Genomic DNA, 17,474 nt, shown 5'->3' on the forward strand with positions numbered 1-17,474 from the left:
TCAGAGTAAACGTAGCGTCTATCTACTTGTCTATGAGTATCTTCTGCAGGCAGGTGTTGATGAGGTTGGCCACTAGGGGGCAGTTGTCTCTGCGAACAGTTTCAATGCCCTTACAGTCCATCTTGTCGTGTGTGTCAGCGTTGGAGGAGAAATAAAGTCCTGCGTAGCGCTTCTTGTTGATCAGCAGGTAGGGGTAGTACACCTGTGTGGAGACAAAAACAATGTTTTTAGTTACCTGATCCTTGAAGCAAAACATAGAATTAGGATGCGAATGAATGTATGAAAACATTTTTTTTAATAAAGGCTTAGATATAATACATCATTAATATGGTATACTCCAAAATAAAAGGTTCTAAACAAACAACCTCCAATGGAGAACATTTCAGATATTTTTAAACAAACTCAATGTTGAACATGTTACGTGTTGATTGAATCAATATGAAGAATATTTCATAAAATTGAAGAAATCACCTATTTATTTATTTTGATCTCCTGATCGCTTTGATGTGGATCAAAGAAGTCGTGACCCCATTTTTTATATCACAAATTTCTGGCGACTCCAGAGACATTTTTATTTTATTTTTTGGAATTGCTTTTGATCATGATTGTGATAGTGTTATGTGTAGCACTATAGTGATGAGAAGCTCCAGATCAAATATTTTATACACTTTTTAGGGGTTTTTTTTTTTAAACTACATTCATATTTGAGGTAGTGAAAACATAGAATACAGTTGTTTGAGATTGTGTGTGTGGTGTTAATTCTAAATTATTTAAAAAATTAGAAAAATGTACATATATTTTTAATAATTTCATTATTTAGTTACCTATTTCATTTTTATACTGCTTTTTTTTTTTACTAGATTTATATTTGAGGAAGTACAAATATAGAATACAGTTATTTGAGATTGTGTGTGGTGTTTTAATTTGGAAAAAATTATAAATTATTCTAAAAATATACATATTTTTTTTCATATTTTTTAATTATTGAACAAAATATTTAATTATTTATCCTTTATACTGTTTTTTTCCAACTAGATTTATATTTTAGGAAGTGCAAATATAGAGTGTGTGGTGTTTTAATTTGAAATAATTACTAAAAATATAGTTTCAAGAATTACAAAAATATAATTTTCATCAGTAATTTTTTTAAATTTTTTTTAAATCAATTACTAAATATTTCAGGAGACCCCACATGGGAAAAACTCTGTGTTGGACTACACAAAGGTATTAAACTTGGAACATTTTAATATATTGCATCAAATTTCACAACTTTTTAGTTCTTTAGGTAGAAGTTATGTTTCTCCATCCCAAAGAATGAAATAGTGGTACCTTCTCAAACTCCAGTTTGATTGGAGGAGTGAAATGGGACGACACATATTCTGCAGCCTCTCTGCCAATCTCCATGGACTCCTTCACTGTTGCCACCCCGAGTTTAACCATGACAGAGTCTGTGTCTCCATAAATGACCTGGAAAGCATTCAAACGTGTAAAAAACAGACAATGAAGACAAACACAAGGTTAACTGACCTAATATTTGATTTTAGAAGCTATTGTAGTATGAATACTAAATGTGGTGCAGACGACCACAGTGTGATTGTCACCTTTGCGTCAGCTTGGTACCCGTTGGCGATCTTGTACTTTGACTCCACCAGCTGTTTGGTTGTTTCAATCATCTGCCTCCCAAAGCCAGTGACACTCTAGGATTAAAAAACATACAAACAAAAAACAACAAAATTACATCATTTTGTCACTAGATGATCTGTGATGGGACGTCTAGCAACATTACAGATAGTCAAATGTAATGGCTGGAAAGGAATTTGGATCAACTGTGTCAGCTTTCTGCAGATTAGCAAACGAAAAAATAAAAGAAAAACGAACTGGTGTGAGTTGTGTTTTTGGTGCACCAGATCATTGTGTTCAATTGTTTACTTTCCACCTGCTCTGTGGTTGCGTCTCTAACTCTTATGTTTGCTCTACATCTTTGGTGTTTGCTCATCATGGCCTGACTTCACATCTGTGCACCAGGGAAGTGAGTTTCACTTTCGTGCCAGCTCCACTGTTAACATCAATAAAATACAATTCAATGGGGGTCAAACCAACTTCTCACCTTTATTACGCTAAACGTAAACTTTAGGCTTCAAAATAAATAAAGCTCTCACCTGTGAGATCTCCAGACAGGGCAGTTTGCCCACCTGAGCTCCTGTGAAGCCGTACACTGAGTTTGCACTGATCTTTAGGGCCAGTTGTCGACCATCCAGCACTTGCTTCTTAAACGGGTCTGTTTCATTTTTCAGCTCTGCTTTGGCCCTACAGACAGACAGACAGACAGACAGACAGACAGACGGAAGCATGTGAACCAACATGAGTGCATTCATTGAGAGAAAACCTACCTGTCAATGTAATCCAGGGTTGTAACAATTTATCCTTTAGATCGATGAATCGATTTAGATTCCTACAATCCCACTACATAGATCTGTGCTCGGCAAATTGAGCTGCACAATTAATCAAACTTTAATTGTGATCACAATTTTGTTAGCCATGATTAAATTAAACTGATCGTAGGCAATATTTACATTTGAAGGTCCTATAACGTGCAAATCTACTTTTTTGATCTTTTAACCTTGTTACAATGTTAATTCCTTATCAAAAACACCCCCAAAGTATGAATGGGATTCCTTCCTGCATCTCTGAGAAATCCTCAATAATCCTGCTCTCCGAGCTGCTGCTCTGCCCTCTTCTGAAAAACCAGCAGTTCAAATTCTAGTGATGTCAAGAGAATTCTGAACCGTCCCCTCCAGGAAGTGCCTGCAGCTGGTGCCGCCCCTCCAAGGTGAACATACACACCAATTCTCATGCATTTATTTACCAAGTAGAAACGTCCCGCAAAAGTCTGCGGGGTCTCTGTGGTACTTCTTGCACTTCAAATTCAATATCGGAAAATGTAAGGCTCCACAGAACGCTCCTGCATCTCTGGAACTGTATACAAAGTTTGGTGGGCGTGTCTGTTGCCCATGCTGCCAGGGCTACGTCAGGAAATAGGAGGCACTCACACGGGGAGAGGCAGCGCTCAGAGAAACTGTGCGTCTCAACTTCTGGGTTGAAAGAAAACAAGTCATATTTCTTAATAAATTTGTATTTTATTTAGCAAAATGTAAAATATTACCCATATGTGGCTGTAGCTGATTTTGGAAGGTCTTAATATCAGGAACTTTCTCAACCATTAGTCAGCAGCAGCTTTGAGTCATTTGGTAGATTGATGAGATCTTTGAGCTGTAATTGTTTCCAATGAGTTGCATTTCATGACAGCACTCTGTAATAGTGTATTTCTTCAGTTAACCCTTGGTGCATTTTAAATTCTTGGCTTAATTTCTCTTTTTTTTGGTATAATTTTTATTTAAAGCTTCATTTTGCACTGTAAACTGTTCATATGTTGTTTTTTTAAAAAGTAGTGCAAAAAAAAGAGATTTTTCCCAAACATGATCAATAATTTTCATTATAATCGTGAATACAAAATTGATCAAAATAATAGTGATGATCATTTTGGCTATAATCGTGCAGCTCTACCTTCCGAATGACATTAATTGATGTAAAATCATTTTTTAAAAATATACAAGGAAATAACGTATTAGATTTTAGCACAGCACACTTTATATGGATGTGTTTTAAAAGCGCTTTAAGAGTTAACCTGCACAGATCTTGGTTGCACTTATGTTTTTTATATTAATATTGTATCATTTTTATGTTAAAAAAACAAGCAGAAAAGTCAGATAATTCAAATATGCATGTTCATTGATAACATATTGAGTATTGGAAATGAGAGCAGAAAAGTTAACATCCTGTTAATTTAAACTGAAGTGTTGGTTGGACTTTATTCAAATAAAAGGTGAATACATTTGCCATTAAATGTTGTTTACTTGTTTGTTTTATGTCCATTATTAGTTTATAGACGATTGCCTTACAAGAAATAACAGGAATCTATGAAACCTCACCTGTACTGTCCAGTATCCAGTATTTATTTTCACTCCCACTGGTTATTATTTTGGCTAAAATGTTACTGAATCAATTTGAAGTCACTGAATCATTTTGAGTCGAGTCGCTTTAAATTAATCAATATCGTTCTTGAATTGAATCGTTGCTAAAAACGAATCGTTAAACCCCTACGATCTATCAACGACAAGGCAATCATCAACATTCCTCGCCAGATTGATGGTCATACCTCACAACCTTTTCCTAAATGTCCTAAATCTAACTTAGATGTATACATAAGAAAATATCATCACATTAGAATATAAAATGACGAACTATCTTAAACGGTTTCTAAGAAAAGCTGTCCGCTTTGAAGACACCTTAAACAGAGTAAAAAAAACAGAACAAGGGCAATAACTGCGGGAAAAATAATTTCGCGCATCTCATTTTCGAACTCCATCAAGATATTGATACCCTGAAGCCACACACCGTATTTGGTTATCGTATCTTAAACAATTTCTGAGAGAAGCTGTCCCCTTTAACTCGGACGGACGGACGGAGCTCAAACCCCCTTCCACACTTTGTGGCGGGGAATAAAAAATACCGCTATACAAAAAGTCAAGACAAGAACTTAGCAGAGACCAGTAGAAACCAGTAGGCCATGGGCTTTCAAGAAGGCGACATCCGACTACTACGGCAACAGTGGTAGGTCAAAACACACAAATTCGCCCAGAGTAAAGAGAAACGTAACAAGGGCAATAACTCCTGAAAAAATAATTGCGCATTTCTCATTTTCGAACTCCATCGAGGTATTGATACCCTGAAGTCACACACCAAATGTGGTTATCCCATCTTAAACATTTTCTGAGAAAAGCTGTCCCCTTCCACACATTTTGATGGGAGATGATAAAAAGTCCAGTTGTTGTCCTCTATTGAACACATGGCCTGAGGCTGAGGCAAAGAACTGTTCCCCACCTTTTTCTGGCAGAGAGCAGGTTCTCCAGGATCTCTGGAAGAAGTCCTTTTCTCACCGACGTCTTCACAAACTGATCACCTGTTGGAGTCTTGATGAAGTCCTCTGGGCAGAGACTAAAGGTACACATACACTTAAGTCATTCTTTTATCACAGTCTGAATAAGCTTTTGATGCTTCTGTGAGTAGAACTTCAGTAGCACGCTCACCCTAGTTTCTCCACTGAGCCTTTCTGTAGCAGAGTGGTGTAGCACAGGTTGTGAGCCATCATAATAGACGGATATAGGGACGAGAAATCCAGCGTGGCAATGGGAATGCTGTAATACCTACAGAGAGGGAAACACACGCTGATAAGGAATCTAAAGCAGACTTGGACCAGCAGAAACATCATGTAGGACTTATTTACCCTTTCTCAGGCTCAATGACAGTCGCTCCCGTGTAGTCTTCTCCACTTTGTGGCTTCATAACAGGCATGACCAGATCCTGTTTCATGGCCTGAACACATGCACAAGCGTTACCTTAATGAACACTGCACTAGTGCTGTGCGATATGGAGAAAACATATACTGTCATGTGTTTTCTGATTTGTAAACGTGCATGTGGAAATGCCACCAGGGGGCGCAAAAACAAACAATAATGGCCACTGCCATCGTTCTAAACCGTACCTGTAGTGAATTTTACTTGTAAGATCATATATGACAGTAGAGGTTTGGTTATAGCAGGAGATATATTAACACTTTCATTTGTGAGACATATTTGCAGCTTTTTCGCTTGGAAGAGTCATATTGGCTGTAGTGACACAATTTGTAACCAGACTAAATGATGATTCCGGTCGCTCCGGGAGACCCAATCTGGCTGAAAAAAGCAGTGGTTCACCTCCACATACTTTAGTATCCATTTTATGCATTTTTGTCACGCTAAACTAAACACGTAACGCTCATGTCTGAGCATGGCCCGGCCGGTAATAAATGACGTAGAATGAGACTGGGATCCGACCATCCCATCCAGGTGGTTGACAGTGAGTGTGGCTTAACTGACTGATGGTGGAAACACAAGGTGGACCTACTTCAGTCACATGGACCGGAACCAGCTTACTCCTCTAATGGTGCTGTAAACTAGTATCTCTGGGTGACGTAAACATGCTACTGCAAAGTATCAGTCTGAGAGTAGATTAACCTGCTTCATGATATTTTAGCTACAGAGTGGGACCAAGGACACACACATTAAATTAGAGGGTTATATCGCAGAGCACTAGCTGCTACCATGACAGCTGGGATCGTATCTGTTCTTGGTTTTATCACCTGCCGCAGCAGCTGAGAGACGACTTTGATTTGTTGTCCTCTAGACAGCAGGTAGGTGAGCGGCACGCCGGTCACTCGGGCCATCTCCATGTAGTTGATGACGCACATGAGTTTCTGCAGCAGGCGCAGCGGCAGGTAGGCGTCCTTCAGGCAGTAGACGGCCAGACGACGCCGCGTCTGCTCATTGCCATTCTGAGGAGGAAGGAAGGAAAAAGGAATAGTGAAAAGAAACACAAAAACTACCCTGCATTCATACACATTCATGCTTTACCTGCAGATCTGTGATTATAGAGTGTTGCACGTCCTCCTTCTGCTCTTGCAGAAAATGAAAGCTCACAGCGTTCAGTGTGTAGGAGCGCAGCTTGTAGTCCCTGAGGAGAACCTGTCACAAACAAAAACAAGTCTGAAATATTCTCTCTTTTAACATCGGCTTCATTAGGTTGTAGTTTACAGTTTTTTTTAGCTCAGACCTGCAGCAGATCGAACTGAACTCGACCCTCCATGTTGATGAACTTGTTCTCTCTGCGTCCCATTTGCTTGCTCTGGAAATTCAAGTCTCGCAAAACTGACTTGGTGTTTAGCACTCGCCCAAGGTAGGGAAAGACTTTCACCTGAGCACACAGGGTAATATAGCGTTTAGTAAAAGAATTCAAATATGTTTCAGATCCACTTTTCCCACTACCTGTCACTCCTCTTCAAAATAATATTACTATTTCAAAAAAATCTATAAATCGAGTCGACAGAAATGACAGAAAAAATGCTCAAACGCCCAGACCAAAAATATTAATATCAATATTTTCATTAATTGGAAATCTTAACAAAGTAACCAAGAGATATGAAACAAATTAGATGACATATAGTATTTTTTTTGTGTATTTTACAGCTGATTTAAGACATTGGTCCTATTATCACCAGAGATGCTAAAAGAAAGCTAACAAGTTAAGGGGTTATTTATTAAAGGCTCTGTAAATGTGAGTAATTGTAAGTAAACTTTAGTAATTGATTTCAGGGGGAAAATAATTATAATGTCAATTGTCATTGGGAAAAACCGCTAGTCAATGAAATCGTAATTGAGTTGTAATTGAAAATGGATAATTGAAGATGTAATTGTAATGAAAAAATGTAATTGACCTAAACCCTGCCCTTTAGTCATTAGGTCAGTGTTTTTCAAACTTTGGGTCGTGACCCCATGTGGGGTCACCTGGAAATAAAATAGTCGCCTGAAATGTCAAGTAATAACATTTAAAAAAAATACTGCTTACAATTCTATTTAATCTTTAATTATTATTAAATTATGATTATTATTTAATTGTTATTCTTTACCACACACAAGAACAAACAAAAGTATTCTATACTTTCACAAATATAACTCCAGTTCAAATAAAACACAAATAAAAAAATCTGAGCTGGCACATCTACTCTGTATTAGTAACACAATATAACAAACAATCAAAAATTAATTCTAGAGAAATACATTTCTTCGGGGTCGCCAGAAATGAGAGTTATGACCCGAAAGAGGTTGGGAACCACAGCGTTAGTTGAAAAACACAACAAACATTTGGTTTTGTGGCTTTAACTGACCTTTAAAGCTGCCGCTCTGTTTAGCAAGTAGGGGAAGTCAAAGTTTTGGATGTTGTATCCAGTAATGATGTCTGGGTCCACTGTTCTCAAAAAATCAGCCCAGCTCTGCTCATTGCAAAAAACAAAATCAGAAACATACCAATGTACAAAAACAGTGAAAATGGTGATTTCCTGCGCGTACCTTCAGGAGGTTTTTCTCCTCCGTGAAGCACAGAATCTGAGAGCCAACGATGCTGGCACAGGACTGAAGAGTGAACACGGTGCGAATGAAGGGCTCAGACTCTCCCTGACGCTGCACCATGGACGCAATCTGAATCACAGGATCTTTGTCTGCCTCTGGAAAAATTCCTAAAAAGGAAAAAGTAGAATAGGAATTGTCAGCCATTAATGAACCAGGTCTGAGCAGGCATTAATCATGAGTTCAGGTCACTGTAAAAGGTTAAATACATAGGGGTCATTTCAATACATTTTCAGAACATCCCACGCACTTCGGTCTAAAAAAAAATTCAGAATTTTTTTTACCAATTGTTCAGATTATTTGATGGGCACACTGTCAAATTCTTAGTTTTATCGGATGAATAGTTTTTGAGGTACGGCGAATTTAGCAAGAGGGAATGTGTCGTCTTTCATGCGTCCCTATTTTTCTTCTAATATCTCAGGAATTACATCACATAGAAAACCTAAAGTTGGTATAGCTCTACTGATTCTCTTAGAATATACAAAAATATCTGCTATACAATTTATCTGGTAGACATGCCAGCCCCTCAAAATTGGAAAAAAGTTTGTTGGGGTTTCAGGCTGGAACATGTTTGGGCCTTTAGTAAACAACTTTACATATGTCTCAGCTCCCTGTAACTTGATCAGCTTTGAGCTATGTACATAAACTGTTCAAATCATTAATAATTAGTCACATATATGCATTAGTTCTTGGGTGACAGTCTCTTGAAATCCAAAAAATACTTGTCTTTACAATTTTCATTGGCACATAACTGCATGTGGGAATGTAAGAAGATCTGTTTTAATTTATTATATAAAGGTTACTCCTTCTTGGGATATAAAACAATTTTAGCTTGCCTCTGTGTCTTATAATCATTTATTGTTAATTAGTTTTTCACTAGTAACATAAAAAGTAAATTGTAGAAAATGTATCATGAGAAGTTTGTTCGTAATTATTGTATTTTCAAAAAGAAATGCTTTTCTGATGCAATGGATTTTATATTTTTTATTTTACTAGTGAAAAACTAATAAACAATAAAACAAAATAAAATAACAGGAAGCTGAGGTATATGTAACGTTGTTTACTAAAGGCCTGACATGTTCCAGCCTGAAACCCCAACTAACTTTTTACCAAAATTGAGTGGCTGGCATGTCCACCAGATAGGACGTATAGCAGATATTTATGTATTTTCTGTGAGAGTGGGTGGAGCTGTATTACTATTGAAAATTTCAGTTTCCTATGTGATGTAGTTGTAAAGATATTAGAAGCTGAAAATGGAAGAAAAATAAGGATGTACAAAAATGACAAATACCACCCTCACTAAATTGTTGATATGCCAAAAACTATTAATCCAATCAAACTAAAAATTGACTTGGTCCCTATTGAATATATGCGGAACAATTGGTAAAAATGTAATTTGTTGAAATGACATGGAATGACCCATATGATAAGTATTAGTAGGTTTGTTTTGCCTTTTCTTCCTGCACACTCGATGTCAAAGCTGAGGACTCGCAATGGTGCGATCCTCTGCCAGTCTCCTTCTGCTGGGTGACTTATCAAATCTGTCCACGCCACATCTACCTCGTACTGACACAGAGACACCTGCACCACAAAGACAGAGACAGAGGGCTTCAAAGGACTGCGTATCCAGGCTAAAATAAGAGAGCTGCATGAGAATGAGTGGTATGTAAATTACACAACGTTTGACCAGAGTTGAAGTTTAACGGATGGTATAAAACTAATCAAAGTGACATCATCATATGTGACGGGCCATGAAAAAACCAGGAACATGTTGGCCAGGGGGTGTTTTGAGTTTTATACAGATTCTTAAAGTGTAAGTACACCCTAAAACCACTTGTTTCTAGGGATGCAACGATTCACTCAACTCCCAATACGATTCGATTCACGATACTGGTTTCACGATACGGTTCTCTCACAATTTATTTTACAAAATGGGACTGTATATAAAAGACTGAAAAATATTCCTTTATTTTTTTTGGGAAAATACTACACTATTTTTCATTGTCAAAAGAATCCCTTGATAAACTATTCAAAACAATGCAATTTAACTAAAAATAAATCTTGAATGAAATAAATAAAGGAATAATACAAATGAAGAAGAAGCTTATTATTTAAATTCTGGTTCTATAGTAAACAATACAAAAGTGCATACTAGTTCTTTTTCTTTTTAAAAGTGCAACTGAAAATGTATTTTGTGCCTTAACAATTGGACTTCAAAAAAAACAAAACAGTCATTTTACTGTATTTAGGTCAGATATTTGTTTGAACCAGCAGAGGGCGCTGGTAACCCAGTGGTCGGTTGGCATGCCGATATTTTAGAGTGAAGAAGAGATGCTATGCTAGCAGACAGAGCTAATAGAAAAACGTGACTTTTACAGATATTCACGTAATATTACAGATATTCTTTCGGTGCTAAAGGGGTAAGGAATCATTTATGAATATGTTTAAGAGTAGAAGATGGCCAGAAAGAAAGTATTAGCAGATTTCGCTCGCCGCCAACACTTCTGGGCCCTCTGCTGGTTAAAAAAAGTTCTGCGATTCAATTTTCACAGCATCGATGTGAATCGTTATACCTATGAATCGATTTTTAACTGCCTTACGATTAATCGTTACATCTCTACTTGTTTCTGCTCAATACACACGGTATATGATTAGGATGTAAAGGTACTGAAAGAAAAGAATGAAAGAAATGCTGAAGAGATAAAATTGTTGAACGCCAGGGTTGAACAGCTGGAACAAAAGGAAATAGAGAACGATGTCATCATCACAGGCCTAAAGATAAAACCCAGGAGTTACGCGAGTGACGAAGAAACAAAATCGATTGAACAACAGGTCATTGACTATCTGGAGTCGAAGGACATTGTCCTGAACCCTGACAACATCAACTCCTGCCATCTCCTGCCAAAGAAAAATGATAACAGAGCTGTAAAAATAACCTTCACGAATATGAAATTCAAAGGAGAACTACTGAAGCAAGGAAGAAAGCTGAAGGAAACGAAGGTTTTTATTAATGAAAGCCTGACAAAAAAAATGCAAGCATCGCATGGAAGGCACGCCAAATAAAAAAGGAGGAAAGATTTTAAAGACATGGACAAGGAACTGCAGAATTTACATCACACCACTGGGAGAAGAGAACGGAAAACCAATCCTCATCAAAACGATGGAAGACTTGGGAAAATACGAAGGAGCCACCTAAACAACAACATTACTGATGGTAATCATGGATATGGACCCAGATCTATATAAACACTGGAAACAAAACTCAGACTGTGATTATTTTACGGAGACTGAATTAAATGTGGAAACCAAGAGTAAAAAAGGTCTGTCATTTATTCATTTCAATTGCTAGGTGGTGGGGTGATTAAGGATTACATTAAATTTAATTTCAAAGTGTTTAATGTCATATGTGCAGTTAGAAACACGTTTTCCTGTACAATGAAATTACTACCTTGCTTATGAACTAAGATATAATAATGTGTTTACACAAGTTAAATCTAACAGTGGAAAATACAACACTGCCAATAGAACTAACAACAGCTGGATTTACCTTGATGTAGAGACAAAACAAGCTGCAAACTTGTGTGTCCAAAAGAGACATTCCCGAGTGGTGACACTATGGATAAAAAGGGAAAAAAACTTCCAAACACCTTCGAAAGAGGAACTATTCTTGCACTGGAGGAATGCTAACAACATCTGGCAGGGAACAAGGCCAACACGAACAACGATAGAGAGGAGGAGGAAAAAAAAAAAAAAAAAGACAACACTGACTACAGATGAAAATACACAAAAAAGGACTGTTCAGAACAACTCAAAAATGTTTGACCAGAGAGACATGTAAACCCATGTAAATTTGCGATGGTAAAACAGGGGACGGGACCCAAATAAGCAAACTGCTTCTCTCGTCTCCTTTTTCGGCATGTACAAAAAAAAAAAAAAAAAAAAGTGAATGTAACCATGTCGGAAATAAACTGAATAAATAAATAAAATAAATAAATATTCTTTAAACATAAATAAAATCCTTTAAACACTAAAATCAAGAATGTTCACTTTTGCACAAAACAAAACACTTCTTGCACGTGATGTGTTTTTGCTCTAGATCATCATCATCAAACCCAAAGTGTTCCATATATCAGAGAATCTGACTTGCCACTTGTTTACCAAGTGTTTTTGCTGCGTTTCAAGACCATTAGCAACGACTTTCCTCGTGTTAGCCTGCAGGCTAGTTTTGGCTTTGAGAGGGGCGGGGCTGAGGGGAGGAGCTTACATGTGCACAGATTAAACAACTCAAAGTTAGTATTAATAACGTGTGTGTGCCAAGCTTTACCATTTGTAGTTGTCCGAAATAGTGAGTTTGTTTTATTTAGCAAATAACGCTTTTTTTTCTCCTAATAATTGTTTTCTTTGTTTATGATATTTTTATATCGTTGGTTGTAATAATTGAAATCGTAAACAAATTTCGATTATTTGAGCAGCCCTAATGTGATGTATGTCTAAAAGTACAAAGTCAAACAGGCGCACCTTTTCCGTAGTTTGCGAGTTTGCGTTATCCACACTCTTCGTCTCTCGCAGTGAGTATTTCCCTTTGGGAAGCTCCATCCAGCAACATCCCACCACACCACTGTCCACCATGAACCTGAGAACAGAAAGTGGGTCTTTGGAGTCAGGGAAAAGTTTCTCCTGCATGTTCTGATCAGCTGCTTAGAATGAGAGCCTGACAGATAATAAAAGAACCTTTATAATGTAAGACTTGAGTGTATGGCTGAACGATTAATTTCATTTGCGATATCGCAATATGAAAAAATTATATTTCCTGTGATTTTGAAAAAAAAAAAGAGTTCTGGCCACATGACTTGCGAGCGGAGCGGCGCAAAGCAGGCAGATGGAGATGTAAACACTGCTTTAACCTGTTGCACAACAGCCTCAGGCTCCACAGAAGCCGACACTGCACAAAGTTTAGAACCAAAGAGCAGCAGCACGTCAGTTGTGTGGAATTATTTTGGCTATAAAAGAAGTTGCTGTGCTCCCCTGTCAAGCGACACGTCATACCTCCATCCCTTCCTCCCTCCTTTACCCCAAATTTGCTGCTATCCATGAGGGGGAAATGGGTGAAATGCAGAACAAACAAGAAGACACAATCATCAACATCCCCCAACAAATTGGTTATCATTATAACTCACAACCGTTTCCTAAATGTCCTAATCTAAGAACTTAGATGTATACATAAGAAAATATTATCACATAAGAATATAAAATTACTAACTACCTTAAACGGTTTCTAAGAAAAACTGTCCCCTTTGATGATACCTTGAACAGAGTAAAACAAACGGCACAAGGGCAATAACTACGGAAAAAATATTTGCGCGGTCCTCATTTTCGAACTCCATCAATGTATTGATAACCTGATGTGGGTACATTTCCGTGAAAAATAAAACTCAACCAGGCACTTCGAAAAGGTTCTGATGTAATGAAGCGTGTGGGTTACTACATCCAACAACCCAACATTTTGACTTATCCTCTCGTAACTTCGGCATCCTGGAGCTTGGACTACAAAATTAAAGCGAGAAATAAAAATGGCGAATTGCTCGAAGTGTTGGGCCTGGAGTCGATGTCCTAATTTGGCAGTTCCGCTGACGTTATTGTTCAAAAAACGTAATAGAGAATAGAAAAATCAAAACAGATTGAAAAATATCACCAAAACAGAATATAAAGATATCAACGGAGCACCTGAAGAGAATAATTTGAACTTTTCTGTACTTCTAAGCACTCTAAATATACAACAAAATGCATTTAAGGGCTAAAAAAGTGGATTTAGCATGATATGTCCCCGTTAAATGGGTTCTGAGAAAAGCTGTCCCCTTTAAAACGGAGCTCAAACCTATATCCCCCTTCACACTTTGTGGCGGGGATAATAATTTCACTATGATGTGATCAATAAGTTCAGTGTGTTGTGTGCTGCTGTTATTGAGTGAATATAATGTTTTTATGTGTTCAAAAAGTTTTGTTTCCTTCTTATGGTTTAATAAGAACATACACTTGTTTATTTTGTGTTTATTGGGACTTTGAGTTACCTAAAAAAAAATTGTGAAATTTATTTAAGCACATACTGTATTGGTCCACCTTACTTTTCCTGCACTTTTGTTTTTAATTCTGTTTGGGAGAATTTTGCAAAGTTGTTGTGGTGAATGCAAGACTGCATGTCAAAGTATTTACTTTTACAACTGTAGAGGGCGCATGTGCGTTCCCTGCCCAACAGGAAACGCCTACGTGTGCGAGAGCGTGCACGAGCTGAGTTTTCCTCGTGCACAGCTCTGTTTACAAGTTGGAGTCGGCATCGGTCATACAGGCTTTCCTTCCAAAAGAAGTGCACTTTTCCCACTATGTCAGACTCATTACCGGTAAGTGAAAATCCATTTTCAAAGGACCCGGTGCGCACCGGGCATGAGCACGTACGACGGCCTTACGTAAATATATCATCAGAATGAATGACAATTAGGAGGACCAATAGTTAGGATGATCCACCTGGAAGTTGAAGCCAAAATAACATCGTCCACAACACCTTTAACATAAGCCTAGCCTATAAGAAAGTACAATTTATGTATAATACATCTGATATTGTTTATCAGAAAACATTACATTGATTTATTGATTATGTTTGTTGAAAAATACACGAGAAGACTTCGAAAAAATTAGCACAAATTAAATCACAATCTCAATATTGAGGAAAAAAACCGCAATTAGATTATTTTCCAAAATCGTTCAGCCCTACTTGAGTGTCACAGGTTTTAAGGAATAAAATGACACACACCTGATTTCAAAGTCAATGTTGGCCTCAAACGACTGGTAATGCTGGATGGGAAAACGTCCAAACTTGAAGCCCTGCTCCAGCAGCCTTTTAGCTGGGGCAATGAGGCGCGGCATCGCCATAGTTATCCGCAGGAAGTCCATGATCTGTTTCCCATGGTAACCATAAATGTCTGAGAAGAAAAGGCATTAAGTGGAATTGAATACTTAATGGTTTTTTTTATGTGTTTGTCATTGTAAGTGAGTGTCAGTAAGCTGCGCTCACTCTCTTTGCGAGTGATGTCCACAGCCAACACTGTGGTGGAGATGTTGTCCTTGTTAGATCTCATGTCCTTCAACACTACAGAGTTCAGCTCCCTTTTAAACTCAGCCAAATCAGCAGAGGTGAAACCTTTGAACAAAGCCCATCAATAGAGAAGTTGGGTTCCTGTTTTATTCTAAAAAAATCTGACATCACTCAGAAGAATTACATCTTTTTCCTGCAGCTACAACAAGTTATTTATAGGGAAGTAAAAAAAGCACAATGATAAAATAAACACATCACTACAAGTTTAGATCAGTGATTCCCAACCTTTTCTGTCCCATGTACTCACCACTTGGTGCAGGAAGGTAAAAGTAGGGGGCGAACCCGTGGACATGACAGCATACGCTGTTACCAGCGTCTGTCACTCCAAACATCCGAATGATGGGAACTCCACCTTGAGCCTGACCGGGCATGTTGGCCACCGTCTTCCCTGTAATAACACAAAACAGGAAAGGAAAAATCATTACTACACCCAAAGTTTATTTAACACCACCAGGGTCAAACTTTCTGATATTTACCCAGATAATGGTCCAGATCAACCTGCTGGAAGATCAAAGTGTCAGATGAAGGGTTCAGCGAAGGAGCATGAGGGCGGTGCCAACGTGGGTTCAAGTCCGTGGAGAAGAGGTCACCTGAAGATAATCGAGAATCAACGTCAATGTGTACAGACCAGGGGTCTGAGGTACAAAAGGTACGTGCTCCCAAAAATATGCATACAGCAAAATCCGGATGCATCAATGCTGGAGTGAGCATGGAAATGTGCAGTGCTTCACGTCAAGTCCTGAGGTGGCGTACGTACGTCTCTACATCTATTCATGATTTAAATTCTAAGGATTTATTGGGCACACTACCAAAATAATACAATACATTAACACATTAACCTCCTTTTTGTGAGTTAAAGTTTTTTTATTTATTTTTTTATCTGCCTGATGTGAGTCAGCCACATGCTACCTGTCAGAGCTCTGCGCGCTGGGATCTCCATGCAGGTGATCAGCCATCTTCTGAGTAACGCTTACGTCTGAACACTTCATTAACGCTTTCAGTTCACCCATCATTAGCAGCGTCACACGCACTCCAACAGACTGTTCACCGCAGCCAACCAATACGCGTGTGTGGGGGGGGGAGGGATAGGCAACAAGGTAAACAGACTTTACGTATAGAGCGCTTTAGTCCCAAAGCATTTTACACTGAGAGTCACATTCCCACAGCTTGTTTAAAGCTCAGTTAAAGGAGAGCATGAGAAACAAAATGCCTGATGTTCGTCTTCAGAAGGTCTGATCCACTCTCAAACAAAAAGGTTGCCTGTTATATTGCTCTGTCTTTGCCTGATATTGTTACTCAGGGACAAATTTTGCAGTTACTATTATTTTCCGTCTTTCTGAATCCACTTCCAACTTCTTAACACACCCACATACAGTCAGCTATTAAGGAAACTGTGTGTCTATATTAATTAATTCAACTATCGTCACTGTTGAATCATATCCATCATTCATGTTGCTGTCGACCTAATAATTTAAAAAAATCTCTGCAAAGCCGCAGCTTTTTCTGATCACGCTGAGAGGAATCCCGGTGCCCATCTCACTTAAATTAGGGCTGGGCAAAAATTGATTTAATCAATTTCAGAATCAGAATTCTTTTATTAATCCCAGGGGGAAATTGCTTAATCGAATTTGTAAATAAAAATGATTTTTATTTTGCAAATTCAAGTTTGTTTTTTTTTTTATTTAAAAAAAATTTTGTTTTTTAAATTGCCACCACAGTTTTTTCGGACTTTTTCACGTTCCGTCCTTGTGGGTAACCGTAGCACGATGTGAGACAGCCCTCTCTTTGCTTACATTTGTTTACCCTTTGAGTAAGCTATATTTTAGATATATATATATATATGTTTTAGGCTATATTATAGGTTACATTTTTTATTCGCACTATGCTGAGATTCTAAGGGAAGAGTTTATTATTTTTTTTAATTGAAATGTTATATATTATAAAATATGTAGTTATCTGATTACTTAATCAGAAAATTGAAGCTACTGTGAAGGCGCTGTTGCACTTTTGCTGAAACCTGGGTTAAAGCTTGAAATTGTTGAATGACAGAACCTCATTTACTTTTTATTTTGGGATTGTTTTATGCATTTTAACTCCTGAGGACAATCACAGCAAAAAAGTTGCACTTTTGACAATATATCCGATGTCTGCAGTCATTTTTGAGTGCATTGAAAAAAAAAAATGAAAATCAAATCGAAACTCGAATTTTTCTTTAAAAAAAAAAAAAAAAAATCAGAGATTTGCGGTCCAATCGGTCCTTAACTGCATAT

The 17,474-nt window shown here is 37.7% G+C and overlaps 1 protein-coding gene across 1 annotated transcript in view; it reads right to left on the reverse strand.

Moving 5' to 3' along the window:
• Positions 1 to 17,474, reverse strand: part of pold1 (polymerase (DNA directed), delta 1, catalytic subunit) — a 28,885-nt gene that overhangs the window by 8,667 nt on the left and 2,744 nt on the right. The window contains exons 3-20 of the mRNA XM_028455975.1: positions 15,681 to 15,794; positions 15,452 to 15,592; positions 15,124 to 15,249; positions 14,863 to 15,031; positions 12,576 to 12,690; positions 9,509 to 9,638; positions 8,001 to 8,167; positions 7,820 to 7,924; positions 6,709 to 6,849; positions 6,510 to 6,620; positions 6,239 to 6,430; positions 5,345 to 5,433; positions 5,148 to 5,264; positions 4,942 to 5,055; positions 2,160 to 2,307; positions 1,602 to 1,697; positions 1,330 to 1,467; positions 27 to 202 (exon numbers count right to left, since the gene is read on the reverse strand). Coding sequence (XP_028311776.1) covers positions 27 to 202; positions 1,330 to 1,467; positions 1,602 to 1,697; positions 2,160 to 2,307; positions 4,942 to 5,055; positions 5,148 to 5,264; positions 5,345 to 5,433; positions 6,239 to 6,430; positions 6,510 to 6,620; positions 6,709 to 6,849; positions 7,820 to 7,924; positions 8,001 to 8,167; positions 9,509 to 9,638; positions 12,576 to 12,690; positions 14,863 to 15,031; positions 15,124 to 15,249; positions 15,452 to 15,592; positions 15,681 to 15,794 — 2,389 coding nt within the window. The remainder of the gene's footprint in view (positions 1 to 26; positions 203 to 1,329; positions 1,468 to 1,601; positions 1,698 to 2,159; positions 2,308 to 4,941; positions 5,056 to 5,147; positions 5,265 to 5,344; positions 5,434 to 6,238; positions 6,431 to 6,509; positions 6,621 to 6,708; positions 6,850 to 7,819; positions 7,925 to 8,000; positions 8,168 to 9,508; positions 9,639 to 12,575; positions 12,691 to 14,862; positions 15,032 to 15,123; positions 15,250 to 15,451; positions 15,593 to 15,680; positions 15,795 to 17,474) is intronic.

The sequence above is a fragment of the Gouania willdenowi genome, chromosome 8 (assembly GCF_900634775.1).
Source record: "Gouania willdenowi chromosome 8, fGouWil2.1, whole genome shotgun sequence".
Classification (NCBI taxonomy): Eukaryota; Metazoa; Chordata; class Actinopteri; order Blenniiformes; family Gobiesocidae; genus Gouania; species Gouania willdenowi.